This window comes from Cebus imitator, unplaced genomic scaffold (assembly GCF_001604975.1).
Source record: "Cebus imitator isolate Cc_AM_T3 unplaced genomic scaffold, Cebus_imitator-1.0 Scaffold24, whole genome shotgun sequence".
In the NCBI taxonomy this organism is placed as follows: domain Eukaryota; kingdom Metazoa; phylum Chordata; class Mammalia; order Primates; family Cebidae; genus Cebus; species Cebus imitator.
In genome coordinates this window covers 174,337-188,087 of record NW_016107339.1, presented here as the reverse complement: position 1 = coordinate 188,087, position 13,751 = coordinate 174,337, and the positions used below count along the sequence as shown (strand labels likewise).

Genomic DNA, 13,751 nt, shown 5'->3' with positions numbered 1-13,751 from the left:
GAGGCGGAGGTTGCGGTGAGCCGAGATCGCGCCATTGCACTCCAGCCTGGGTAACATGAGTGAAACTCCGTCTCAAAAAAAAAAAAAAAAAAACTGTCAAAACACATCTAACTAATCTTTAAGATCTGGGCATTTAATTGTTTGTTTATTATACCTCAATAAATGTCATTTTAAAATTAAAATACGGATATATTCAGAGTAGAAAGCAAAATCTGTATTTTCTTTTTGGATATACTCTGAGGCTTGATAGAAATCACCCTTTTAGATGGGCCCCTGACATGGTTTGGCTGTGTCCCCACTCAAATTTCATCTTGAATTATAGCTCCTATAATCCCCACATGTTGTAAGAGGCACCTGGTGGGAGGTAATTGAATCAATTTTCCCGTGCTGTTCTTGTGATAGTAAGTCTCACAAGTTCTCATGGCTTTATAAATGGGAGTTCCCCCACATACATTTTCTTGCCTGCCACCATGTAAGACTTGCCTTTGCTCCTCCTTCATCTTCCACCATGATTGTGAAGTTTCTCCAGCCACGTGGAACTGTGAATTTATCAAACCTCTTTTTCTTTATTATAAACTACCCAGTTTGGGGTATTTCTTAAGAGCAGTATGAAAATGGACTAACACAGTCCCCAGATGCAGGGAGGCAACCACTTCACTTCCCTCTGCTTGGGGTGGGGGAGAGGGGTTGAGAAAAAGAGGGTAAGGCCTTTTGTAAACACCCCCGAGCAGTTCGAAAATGTCTGGGTTTAGAAATCCTTTCACTTTCAGTGCTGCTTATGCATTTCACTACCTATGACCCGCTCCCCTCTCATCTCTTTACTGTCCACTTATCACTGGTCTTTTTGCTTAAAATTGTGACATGGTAATTGCCCCATAAACTGCATACCTCGACCATACCTCGGCTTTCTGTTGAAACTGCTCTCTGTAACAGGCAAGCAGTCCAAGCCAACACCATCTTGGCCCCTGCAATTTGTAATAAGTAACTAAGGTCTGTAACTTCCACCCTACCCACACAATGTGTAAACTAATGCTTATCTTGACTTCTGTGAACCACTTAAGTAACAACTGGAATGTCCAAAGTCCCCTGGCCCTCAGAATGTCCAAAGCCCCTCACCCTCACCCCCACCCAGGAGGTGGTTTACAAAATGTCCATAGTCCACTGGCCCTCGGAATGTCCGAACCCCCTTGCCCTCACCCCCACCCAGGAGGTGGTTTATGGGCATAAAAGGTCTTGACACCCTCCTTTTGGGGCCACGGGTTAGAGAGACGTGAGTCCTCCACAGCTGCCGGCAATAAAGATCCTATAATTTGGCCTAGTCTGAATCAGTGGTGATTTCTCACTCACTTGGTTACAACATTTGGAGGCCCCAGTGAGATTTTCCATCATCACTCAGACAAAATACCTGGAGTCTCACACGAGCGGCCACTCCCACCTCTGGGATCTCTAGGGGAGGCACTCCCTAAGACATTCCAGGGCCCCAAAGTTCCAGCCCTGTGGTGGATGGGCGACTACCTGGCTGACATTCACCCAAAATTCCTCAGGGTCCTGGGAACCTCCAGAGGTAAGTCAGGTCTGGAAATTGGGGGGGCCGGCCCATCAGGAGCCTAAGTCAGCAGACCAGATGCAGTCATTAATCTCTGACTAGACAAGCCTACTGTGAGACATCACTGGAGGCTCAGGTAATTCAGTTTTTGTTGTCTTCTGTAACCTCGGTGTGAGTGAGAGAGTGAGTGCGTATGTGTGTGGTCCCATGGCTGGCGGGCTACGGAACCTGTGTGGGCCTTCACCCCCGTTCCACGGAGACGTCATAGGGCATAACGATGATTCACTTCTGCAGTGACCAGGCCTGGGGTTTATAAGGGTACACCTTAGCCAAGACGCTCTGAAATGTCCCTTCGGGAACGTGGCCGGGCAGGCATTAGATTGGTCTCCCACGGGGGACACCCACCCTGTGTCTAACTGTCATGTGGCCCTGTCTTTATTGTAGCTTCTGTAGTTTTCTGAGGTGCCTATTAACTGATCTGTGGTGGTTTAGGTTTGCCTCACTAAGGCCAGACAATGTTCTCAATTGGTTAAATAACCATTGGTTGCAGGGGACTTTCACTGACTTTATGCCCCTAGAAATAACATTATTCTCCTTCCTCTTCCTCTTCCCCTTTCACCATTAGGCCCCTCCTTTTCTCTTTTAAATGTCTGGGAGGCGATTCAGCCCCCGGCGACTCAGTTGTAGCTTTTTCTGGAATCTTAGAAGTCAGATTCTAGGGAAAACAAGCAAGGACTCTTTGTCCGCCTAGGGCGAAAAAAAGAAAAAAAAAAAAAAAGAAGAAAAAGAGACAGACCACTGTATATTCTGTCAGAAAGTGGTTAAGTATTGTTATGGGTCCTGCTCCTATCCTCACCTGATCTCTGACTTTTGGCATCACCCCCGGTGTTGGGAGGCTCACTGCCACCAACTAGTTGATACTGACTGGAAAAGGTTTTGTGATCTCTATGAGCTGTGGTGAATTCAAAATTCATACCCAGTTAATTTGCTGGCCCATTTATTCATTTGTTTTGTCACTTTCCAACCTTCCCTAAGCCCTCTGACTCCAGGGCACATCTAAGGGAAGATCCTACCAAAGCAGTTTTTATCTCCTAAAAGCTCACCATTCACCACTGTGGTCCCACGAGGGTGACATCGACCTGCACCCCTGGCTGCTTCTGCCTGTCTCCTTGCCTCGTGCCAGGGATAGGCCTATCAAGCTTGTTGCCCCCTCCTTACAAAGCCTTGCTACAGAGGCATACTTAAAACCAGTGCTGGAAAGGGCAAGGCACAAGTACAACGCTTTCCAGAACTGAGAGTACCATAAAAGCAAACAGGTCTGTGTAACAACTGGTAGGTTAAAAAAAACAAAAACAAAAACAAAAACCCAGGGATTGTCTGGTTCCCGGACCTGCACCCCACTCCAGTGCATGACGGCCAATTTCAAGGCTGGATTTTCAGGCCAATATGGAGTAAAACTAACCCCCAAAAAAACTCCGTACCCTGTTTAAATTGGAGTGGACATTGTTTGGGGTGGGGTGGCCAGACACCGGGACATATGATCCCAACGTAACCCAGGCTGTATAGAATGTGGTAACAGGTTCCCCTGGGTACCCAGATCAGTTTCCATACATTGACCAGAAGCTAGGCTTAGTTCAACAGCCCCCCTTCATGGCTTGAAAGCTGCATAAAACAAGCTGAGTTACAAGTTATGCTGGCAGGCCCTAAGAAAGCCCCTTCTGCACCAGCCATACTTCCCTCCCCAGCGAAGAATCAGGAATTACCTCCACCCTACTCAAGGCCCTCTGAACCAGGGCCTCAGCACCCCACTTCCCATACAGCACCAGTAACCAGCCCTTGTCCGTCCTGCACACCCACAGCAGAACTCCACACCCACTGGCGGTCCTTCCTCTCTGAGAGGCACCCCCAACAGGAGAAAACAATCGGGGGCACAAATTCTTTGTTCACATCTCTTTCTCGTCAATTGACTTATATAACTAGAAGGTGATAAAAAGTAAAGAAAGGGCCGAACCACCAGGTGCAGGAACAAGCTTTATTAAGAGCAGGGAAAAAGCTACTGGGCTGCACCCAAAAATTGGTGCACAGCACCCATGGTGTGGCAAAAAAAAATTTTATGGCCTGCAAGCCGGCAGATGCATTTGGTGTGAGGGGCTGTGCAGGAGGGGAGGGGCTGGGGAACTGTTGGGTTTAATAGTTCTTGGGAGGGGGTCGTGCTGGAGAACTGCTGAGATGGCAGAGGGGGAGGGTTAGGGACCTGCTGAGATGGAAAGTTCCCCAGGAGGGGGTCGTGCTGGGGAACTGCTAAGAGAGTTCCGGGAGGGGGTGGTGCTGGGGAACTGCTGAGATGGCAGAGGGGGAGGGTTAAGGACCTGCTGAGATGGAAAATTCCCCGGGAGGGGGTCATGCTAGGAGGCTGGGGAACTTGGGGTAGTGGTAGGGTTTTAAGATGGAGTAAGCTCTGTCAGAAGGTTTAACATCCCCTGTTCTCTGAGAAGCCCCAAGCTTTGACAGGGCTCTTAGAATCTGTACTCCAGACTAATCACCCCACTTGGGACAACTGCCAACAATTATTCCTGATTCTGTTCACCACCGAGGAAAGAGGCAGAGTTAGACAGGATGTCCTGAAAGCCATCATAGGTCCAGGGGGAGGAACAGTAGAAGAGAACGGGGATCAAATTGAAGAGGTTTTTCCCTCTACCCAACCCCAATGGGACCCCAACACCTCGGGGGGTCACCAGGCTCTGAACACTTTTCACCGGTATCTTTTAGCAGGGGTTAAGGAGGCGGCAGGAGGTCCAGCAACCTCTCCAGGGTAGGAACAATGACTCAGGGTCCGCAGGAGTTGCTGGCTGCTTTCCTAGAACACCTACAAAAGGCCTACCATACCTACACTGCTATAGACCCTGAGGCCCCGGAAAATCAACAGGACATTAACTTGGCCGTTGTCTCCCAATGAGCCCCAGATATCAGGAAAAAGTTACAAAAACTACATGGATTCCAGGGAATGAATTTGACCAAATTGCTGGAAATTGCCTAGAAGGTTTTTAATAACAGGGATACTCCTGGAGCCACACAAAACAAAAAAGCTACTAAGGCAGTAATAGCAGTCTTCAGAAAACACGAGTCACTCCACGAGGGCAGGGGGCCTTGCAAAAGGGCCCCTGGGGTCCCCGGCTCCCGTTAGGAAGAAATCAACGTACATACTGTAAACAAGAGGGACATTAAAAAATAAGTGCCCCGAGAGAAAAAAACGAGTAACCGCTCAAAAAAAAAAACACCACCAAAGGTGTTTTTTTTTTTTTTTTAAGTCAGGATTAACTGGGCCAGGGCTCTTATTTGTTAAGCCCCCAGGAGCCCAGGGTTACTTTAAAGATTGGGGGCAAACTTACTCCATCCTTACACAGCCTCTGGGACCACTATCCAGTAGGAAAACAGTCATCCAGGAAAGTCATGACCAGTTGATGGACCACAAATCGAGTTGTTAAGAAATGGCACTGTTACCTATTCCTTCTTAGTTCTTCCAGAATGCCCTTACCCGCTATTAGAGTGGGACCTACTTCAAAAACTCTGAGCAACCATCTCCTTCTGCAAAAATCAAGCCTGCCTCTCTATGCCCCCTTTTGCCCTCCGTATCGAAAGCACCTCAGCAAATCCTCATCACTTGTGCTCTGTCAGACGAGTACCTCTTGCAGGAAGCTACAGATACTCAAGAAACAAATCAGGAATTAACATCAAACCTCCTCCGCCAATTCCAGGAGGGTGTACCTGGAGTGTGGGCTAAGACCAATCCCCCAGGTCTGGCAGAACACCGTACCCTGGTTGTGGTCCAACTGTTGGTGATGGCAGCTCCAGTCCAGGTACGGCAATACCCAATGAGTCAGAAAGCCAGGCAGGGAATCACTCCGCACATAACAAGACTCCTGGAAGGAGGAATTCTCACCATCTGTAAGTCACCCTGGAACACCCCTCTGCTCCCTGTTCTAAAACCTAGCACAAAGGATTACCGGCGAGTACAGGACTTAAGGAATGTAAATAAAAGACAAAAGGTTACTTACCTGGGCTACATTATAGAAAAGGGCAAACCGGCACTGGCGCCCAGCCGAGTCCAAGCAGTACTACAGATACCCACCCCTACCACAAAATGCTAAGTTCGGGAGTTCCTTGGGATGGTAGGGTACTGTAGTCTATGGATTTTAGGTTTTGCTGAAATAGCGAAGCCTCTGTATGCCTGCACAGGAGGGAATCAACCCCTAATTTGGACAGTAGTAGAACAACAGGCTTTTAATAAACTTAAAGCCGCTCTGACCTTGGTCCCAGTCCTGGCCTTGCCAGTTATTTCTAAACCCTTCCAGTTGTTTGTACATAAAAAACAAGGAATCACGAAGAGGGTGCTTACCCAGACATTAGGACCATGGTCCAGGCCAGTCGCCTACCTATCAAAAACACTTGATCCTGTAGCCTCTGGGTAGCCCGCCTGTCTTTGGTCCGTGACAGCAACAGCCCTGTTAGTAAAAGAAGTGAAGAAACTGACTCTGGGGCAGGAATTAAACCTAGTAGCACCCCATGCAGTAGAATCACTACTCCACGGGGCTCCAGGAAGGTGAATGTCTAATGCCCGCATAGTACAGTATCAGGCTCTTCTCTCGGACCAGCCCCGCATCAAGTTCCTGAAGACTACAGTTGTAAATCCGGCCACACTGCTGCCTAATAGTGAGCCAGAAGAACCCATATATGACTGTCAACAAATAATAGATGTCATCCAAACCGCTCACCCGGACCTCACCGACGTCCCCTTATGGAACCCGGAAGAGGTACTGTATACGTGTGGCAGCAGTTTTATGGTCAACGGAGTCGGGTATGCCGGGGCAGCCGTAGTCACCCTAGAGCAGGTCATCTGGGCCCAGGCCGTTCCTCATGGGACTTCAGCCCAAAAGGCTAAACTTATGGCCCTGATAAAAGCCTTAAACTGGGCAGAAGGAAAGACTGTCACTATTTATACTGACAGCCGTTATGCCTTCGCTACAGCTCATTTACACAGAGCAATATATAAAGAAAAACTATTAAAAATAAAGAGGAAATTCTAGCCCTGCTGGAGGCTATATGGAAGCCTAAGACTGTGGCACTAGTCCACTGCAAGGGACACCGAAAGGGGGGTTCACCAGAGGCAAGGGAAGACAGGGCTGCTGACCCTCCTTGTAACCCTGCTCGCCCAGTTCTGCCCCCTACTCCCACGTACTCCTCAGGTGAGAGGAAGTTTGCAAAGGAACGGGGTGCCACACAGGGCTCCACAGGATGGTGACTACTGCCAGACCAAAAAATCGTGGTCCCCGAGGCTCCAGGATGGGCCCTAGTTAAAAACACACACCAGGCCACTCACTTAAAACAAACCAAACTAACTGAGCTGCTAAAAGCCAAGTATTACATTCCCCATTTACATAAACTTATCAAGACAGTCACTACTCAGTGTAATGTATGTGCCTGAGTAAATCCGGAAAAAAACAGGTCTAGCCAGGTAAAACTCAAAGGAACTAGCCCTAAAAAGCACTAAAAAGTAGATTTCACCTAAATAAAACCCCTAGTAAATGACTATAAATACCTCCTGGTGTTTATAAATACGTTCTCTAAATGGGTCAAAGCCTTCCCCACTAAGTCTGAGACTGCTTTAGTGGTCACACAAAAAAAAAAACTATTACAAAACCTTGTTCCTCGGTTCGGCCTCCCTCTAACGCTAGGGTCAGAAAATAGGCCCGCCTTTACTGCACAAATTTCTCAGGGCCTGGCGAAGGCCCTGGGTATATCCTAGAAATTACAGTGTGCCTATCGTCCCCAAAGTTCAGGACAGGTCAAACGAATAAACCAGACCCTAAAAGAAACCCTAACAAAGTTTATCCTAGAGAACAGTGAAAACTGGGTCAGCCTGCTTCCTTTTGTCCTCCACTGCGTCCAATGCACACTGTATCAGAAAGGCTTATCCCCTTTTAAAATCATGTTTCGCAAGCCCCCTCCCTTATTCCCCAGACCCTTGGATACCGTGCATGCTAAAGCCCATAACTATACACCCCTTAAGTCCTTGCAGGCACTCCAGTCTGTTCAATCCCAGGTACACCAGCTCATTAAAGACACCCGTCCCACCCCATCAAACCTTGCAGACCAGCCGACACACTCCTTCCAGCCTGGAAATTCTGTCCTTGTTAAAAATTCACCACCTCTGGCCTCATCCCCTGCCCCAAAGTTGAAAGGGACCCTACACAGTTATCCTGACCACACCCACCGCACTCAAGGTGGACAAACGCCTAAATTCATCACACCCACGTCAAGACTGCCCCACAATAGAGTGTCAAACACTCATCCCTCAATTCACTAAAACTAAGACTTGTGTGCACTTCGTGGTCATCACCCTCACCACCCTAATCCATGCTGTAAATCCCTATCATCATCCTTTTACTGGTTAAATCAGGTATTGCTGGCTCCACCACAGTTGGAATATCAGCTCTTATAACTGGGGACCAAAATTTTATAACTCTCTCTCAGCAAATAAATACTGATCTAAGCCACTTAAAAAACTCCATTTTCCAACTCACTGATCAGGTTAAGTCTTTGGCTAAAATGGTCCTCCAAAACAGGCAAGGACTAAATTTATTATGCTCAAAACAAGGGGGATTATGTGCGCCCTTAATAAACAATGTTGCTTCTATGCTAATAGGTCAGGCCTCATCTGAGAGAGCCTCTCCCTGGTCAAACAAAATCTCAAAACCAGAAAACAAGGCTTCAAAAAGTTGGTATCAAAAAAATGTTTCCCTGGTCCCCTTGGCTCATTTCCCTCCTTACGGGCCTGGTGGGACCTCTGACCCTACTCCTACTGGGACTCATGTTCTGCCCCTGCCTCCTCAATCAACTCTCAGGTTCATTAAATCTAACGTAAACTCTGTAAAATTAATATTACTAAGGTTTCAATATAGGCCCTTAAAACAAACAAACAATACTAACCTGCTGGAGGAATAAATGATTTAATTCCTGTAAACAAAACAAGGGGGGAATGTGACACGGTAATTGCCCCATAAACTGCATACCTCGACCATACCTCGGCTTTCCATTGAAACTGCTCTCTGCAACCCTAATGTGACAGGCAAGCAGTCCAAACCAACACCACCTTGGCCCCTGCGACTTGTAGTAAGTAACTAAGGTCCGTAACTTCCACCTTACCCAGACGATGTGTAAACTAACGCTTATCTTGACTTCTGTGAACCACTTAAGTAACAACTGGAATGTCCAAAGTCCCCTGGCCCTCAGAATGTCCAAAGCCCCTCACCCTCAGTCCCCCCTCCCCCACCCAAGGAGGTGGTTTACAAAATGTCCATAGTCCACTGGCTCTCGGAATGTTTGAAGTCCCTCGCCCTCACCGCCGCCCAGGAGGTGGTTTAAGTGCTTAAAAGGTCTTGACACCCTCCTTTCTGGCCGTGGGTTACAGAGATTCGAGTCCTCCTCCGCGGCAGGCAATAAAGACCCTGTAATTTGGCCTAGTCTTTGTCTCAGTGGTAATTTCGCGCTTGCTCGGTTACAACAAAATGACCCCAAATCCTCAAAAAATTAAAGTTCCACTGTTTATTATAATTGGAAATTTTAGGTCTGTTGTCACTGAGCAGATGGGTCTGATCACTCCAAGGCAGTAGTTTCAGAAATCGCACACTGCAAACAATTTTCACACAAAAATGTTTTAAAAGGCTATCAGGTGCAGGGCTGACTGTAAGTAGGATCGAACCTAAGATTTATGCCATAGTGCCTGACTTTGTAAAGATAACAGCGGAGAGTAATACGGGTCAGTAGCAAGGGATGGAGAAAACAGTGCTCAAAACTAGGTACGTTCAGGTGCTCTTTTCATCGTGTGTGACCCAATGGCTGAATAGCGAATAGGAAACAGGATTCAAGGTCTGAAGCACGGTCTGGATCTACTGACACTGGGTGTCATTTTATCTCTTGCTGGGGTACACATTTGCTTCTGGATTTAAGTAACGTGCGTTATAATGATTTAAGAACCACAAAACCACAAGGTTATGAGAGCGTAAACCATAAAGCGTGTAAGTAAAAGCCTAGAAAAACGCAACTCGGTAGCACAGCAGCAAAGCATAAAGAGCCACAGCAAGAGCCGCACGCCACGCTTTCCAAGCTCCCGGCAGCCTTTGCGCAACCCGCCCGCAGCTTCCCGGGCGGCCCGGGGCGGGGCCTGGACGGCGCGCTCGCACCACGCCCCCTCCGTACCTGCTCTCAGCGCGCCTTCCGCCCCGAACATGCGCATGCGCTATTCCCACTTAGCGGTCCCGAAAACGCTCCGGTTAGCGGACTCCGAGACCCTGGCGAGAGGCCTCAGAGTTCGCCTTCTTACCTGCTCGGCATAGGCCGCAGTCTCCTGCTACTCCCGCCTCCCTCTGGTACTCTGGCCACGCGAATGGAGGCGCCGGGAAAAGAGTACGGTTCTGATTGGAGAAACTGCGTGTTTACATTCCCACTTCTCCCAGGGAGTGGGCGAATTTAGCCCGCCTCTTCCTTCCCGTTGTTTAAGGCAGTTGGTTGCCCTCCTGTCCGTCAGAGGTGCGGCCCCACAGGTGGCGTGCCGCCGTCTTCGCATTTGCTTTGCTGGGTGATTCCCCTTGGTTGTGGACTGCGAGAGTGCCTTGAGCTTTTCGGTGGAAGATGCCGGACAGTAACTTCGCAGAGCGCAGCGAGGAGCAGATGTCTGGTGCTCAAGTCATCGCCCAGGCCCTCAAAACGCAAGTACGGCGGACCCTCCTGGAATGAAAGGCTCTTACGGAAGCCGGCGGGGACCGCGATGTTGTCTTGGAGACGAGTAGACCTGGGCGATAGGAGTCTGGGGTTTTCCTTTTAGCACCTGAAAGAGAGGGAAGGATGTGGCGTTGTGGTGGGGCCCTGGGAGTTTATTTCCCTGTTCTTCGTCCCTCAGGATGTGGAGTACATATTTGGCATCGTAGGCATCCCAGTAACCGAAATCGCCATTGCTGCCCAGCAGCTAGGCATCAAGTACATCGGGATGAGGAATGAGCAAGCGGTGAGTATGGGCGCAGGTGGCTGAATCCGTTACTGGGAGTGATCAGTAATAGCGGTAGATATGCATTGCAAACACTCAGATAGTGTTTACCACTGTCCTGCTGCTTTGCACACGTCAATCACTGTTGAATATTAACTGTTGTTAAACCTAGTTAACAGATGAGAAAAGACATACAACTTGCCTTTGGTGACACAGCTGGTAGTAGCAGAGGCAGGGTTTGAACCCACGTATTCTGGGTCTGAGTCCATGCCCTTACTACTATACTGTATGTCGCATACAGTATATTGGAAGGAACAGTTTCTGTGTAAAGTCTGACTTCTCTATTAGGCTACGAGCTCCATGAGAGCAGGGATATTATTTCTTCATGACACATCTGTACCCCCAGTGCTTAGTATGGTGCCTGCATAAGAAAGGTGTTCAGAGATTACCTGTGGGTTGAATGAGTGAAGGCAAAGTCTGTTGTATGATCGGTTTGGGGCAGGTTGGAAGATTTTACGAATAGTAAAGCCCTGATGAAAACTCAGGTGTCTCAGATCCTAGCCTGGCTCTCTTTCCACGGCATCATGCTGCCACCTTTCTTAGAGGCTTATTTGTAAGCAGGAAAAGGAAGGTATGACATTTTGTCAATCCACTTAAAGTGCATCGTCTGCCAATCCAGCTTTGCCCTTTTCGGTAGTGCTGGCTTAAAAGATCAAGAATCCACTTGTGTGATATCACATACTGTCAGTTCAGCTGAAGCTAAGTATTCCTGCTTTACACTCCCACTCTTGCCTTCTAATTTAGATTCTTGCCTCCTCTTGCCCAGACAGTGGCTTTTGCCTCCTTAATTGGTGCCCTTTGCTATCAGATGTGAGTGCCTGGAGGGCAGAAGTTGTGTGTGTGTGTGTTTTTTTTTTTTTGAGACAGAGTCTCACTCTGTTGCCCAGGCTGGAGTGCTGTGGTGCCATCTTGGCTCATTGTAACCTCTGCCTCCTGGGTTCAAGTGATTCTTCTGCCTCAGCCTCCTGAGTAGCTGGGACTACAGGCACATGCCACCACACCCGGCTGGGGTTTCAGCATATTGACCAGGCTGGTCTTGAACTCCTAACCTCGTGATCTGCCCACCTCAGCCTCCCAAAGTGCTGGGATTACAAGTATGAGCCACCATGCCCTGCCGGTTCATTTGTTACATCACAGTGCCTGACTTGGTTGGTGCTTTCACATGGTGTAGATGCTTACTATTATACATTATTTATTCATCGAATGATATTCTTTTTCTGCAAAGTTTGAGTTTTATATTTTTTATCTTAAAACTAGCAGGTCTTGAGTTTCTGTTGCTTCTACATTTTACTTTTCTTTGTTAGAACAGCATTCTGTTCTTATATCTGTGTGAGAAAATGAAGCTACTGGCCTCTAAATGGAACCTATATTTAACTGTTTTTCTAGAGATGACACATCTGCCACTGATTTCTTCATACAGGAAACATTTATTGACTAAGTAGTGTATACTAAAGATTATGCTATGTAACCTGTAGGAGAGAGAGATAAAGAAAAAAACTCATCAATTATAACTCTCACAACAGATGTAGTAGCACAGAAGGGATGACTGATTCTCTTTGAGATCAGAGAAGATTGCCTGCAGAGATAATGTTAGTTCATGTGGTTCCATCAATGTAGGTAAAGGCATGGTGAGCTGTGAGACTGGTAGGTAGGCTGAAGGGAGGTTGTGGAGAATCTAAAAAGAGTTTGAACTTTTTTTTTTTTTTACAATAGGCAATGGGGGAGACTAAAGGTTTTTCTAAACAGGTGGGAGATGTAATTAGGCTTGTACTTCAGAAAGATGATGCCAGGCATGGTGGTACATGCCGGTAATCCTAGCTACTTAGGAGGCTGAGGCAGGAGGATTACTCTAGTCCAGGAGTTAGAGGCTGCCTGAGCAACATAGCACAACCTCTGTCTCTAAGTTGTATTTCAGCCCCTGTAAGCTGGGGCAAGGGATTTTAGGTCCCATGTGCTATGTTGGGTGCTGGATACAGAGGTGAATGATAATCTGTTCCTGGCTTTAAGGGGCTTACAACCTAGCTGTGGAGACAGACACCAACAATTGTATTATAGTGTGGTAAGTGTTGTAATAGAAAGATACCCAGGGTGCTACAAAGCCTAGAGAAGGAGTATCCCACTCAGCTTCCCACAGGAGATGTTGTCTGAGCTGTCCTGAAGGATGAGCAGACATTAGCTAGGAAGGAGAAGGCCGGCTCCTCTGGATATGATTCCTAGACTTTGGGCTTACTAGATTGTGTGGATCTTGTCTGTGACTGAGACTGGGAATATAGAGGGAAGAGCCAATTTGGAGGAGAAAGGTGATATTCAGCTTTGAACACATGCGTTTGAGATTCTGGTGGACCATCCCAGTGCATATGTTCCTCAGGTTCAGGCAGCCTGACTTTTTTTTTTTTTTTAATTTCAAAACGGAGTTTTGCTCTTACTGCTCGGGATGGAGTGCAATGGCACAATCTCGGCTCACTGCAACCTCCGCCTCCTGGGTTCAAGTGATTCTCCTGCTTCAGCCTCCCAAGTAGCTGGGGTTACAGGTGCCTGCTGCAATGCCTGGCTAATTTTTTGTATTTTTAATAGAGACAGGGGTTCACCATGTTGGCCAGGATGATCTCCTGACTTCCGGTGATCCACCTGCCTTGGCCTCCCAAAGTGTTGGGATTACAGGCATGAGTTGCCACACCTGACCCAGCCCGACTTTGTGGTAGTCAAAGGTAAACTTAAATGGGGCCTGAACTAAGGGTAGTGACAGAATGATTCAGAGGGAATATGAAAACAGCCTAAGGCATTCAGGAGCATGTTTGTGCTAAAGAGAAAGATGTGGTTGGTTGGACTTGATTGTGTTTGATTAGATCTTTTTTGTGATCAAGACATATTGACCAATTGGCCAGCAAGTAGGCAGACTGGCAGCAAGTTAATTGTTCTTGAGAGCTCACTGTGTATGAGGACTATTCTGAGTGTTTTACACATATGAACTGATTTCATCCTCACAACAATGCTTTGAATTATTTTCATTTTATAGATGAGGAAACAGAGATGCAGAGCAACTTCCCAAAATTACACAGTAGAAAGCAGGGAAGCTGGGATTTAAATCAAAACAGATTGGCTCCA

At 47.5% G+C, this 13,751-nt stretch overlaps 2 protein-coding genes across 11 annotated transcripts in view; one reads left to right on the top strand and one right to left on the bottom strand.

Moving 5' to 3' along the window:
- BTD (biotinidase) overlaps positions 1 to 10,059 on the bottom strand; it is a 48,812-nt gene extending 38,753 nt beyond the window's left edge. The window contains exon 1 of one of the 4 annotated variants that reach the window (XM_017522460.2): positions 9,927 to 10,059. In XM_017522460.2, coding sequence (XP_017377949.1) covers positions 9,927 to 9,937 — 11 coding nt within the window. In that variant the 5' untranslated portion in view covers positions 9,938 to 10,059. Of the gene's footprint in view, positions 1 to 5,601; positions 5,800 to 5,979; positions 6,004 to 9,802 lie in introns of those variants that run through there. The other 3 variants (XM_017522461.2, XM_017522459.2, XM_017522462.2) reach the window with 3 other exon arrangements.
- Positions 10,060 to 10,087: 28 nt separating this feature from the next.
- Positions 10,088 to 13,751, top strand: part of HACL1 (2-hydroxyacyl-CoA lyase 1) — a 39,154-nt gene continuing 35,490 nt past the window's right edge. For 3 of the 7 annotated variants that reach the window (XM_017522464.2, XM_017522466.2, XM_017522463.2), the window contains exons 1-2: positions 10,088 to 10,315; positions 10,503 to 10,607. In XM_017522464.2, the coding sequence (XP_017377953.1) occupies positions 10,235 to 10,315; positions 10,503 to 10,607 (186 nt within the window). In that variant the 5' untranslated portion in view covers positions 10,088 to 10,234. The other 4 variants (XM_037736217.1, XM_037736216.1, XM_037736219.1 and 1 more) reach the window with 2 other exon arrangements.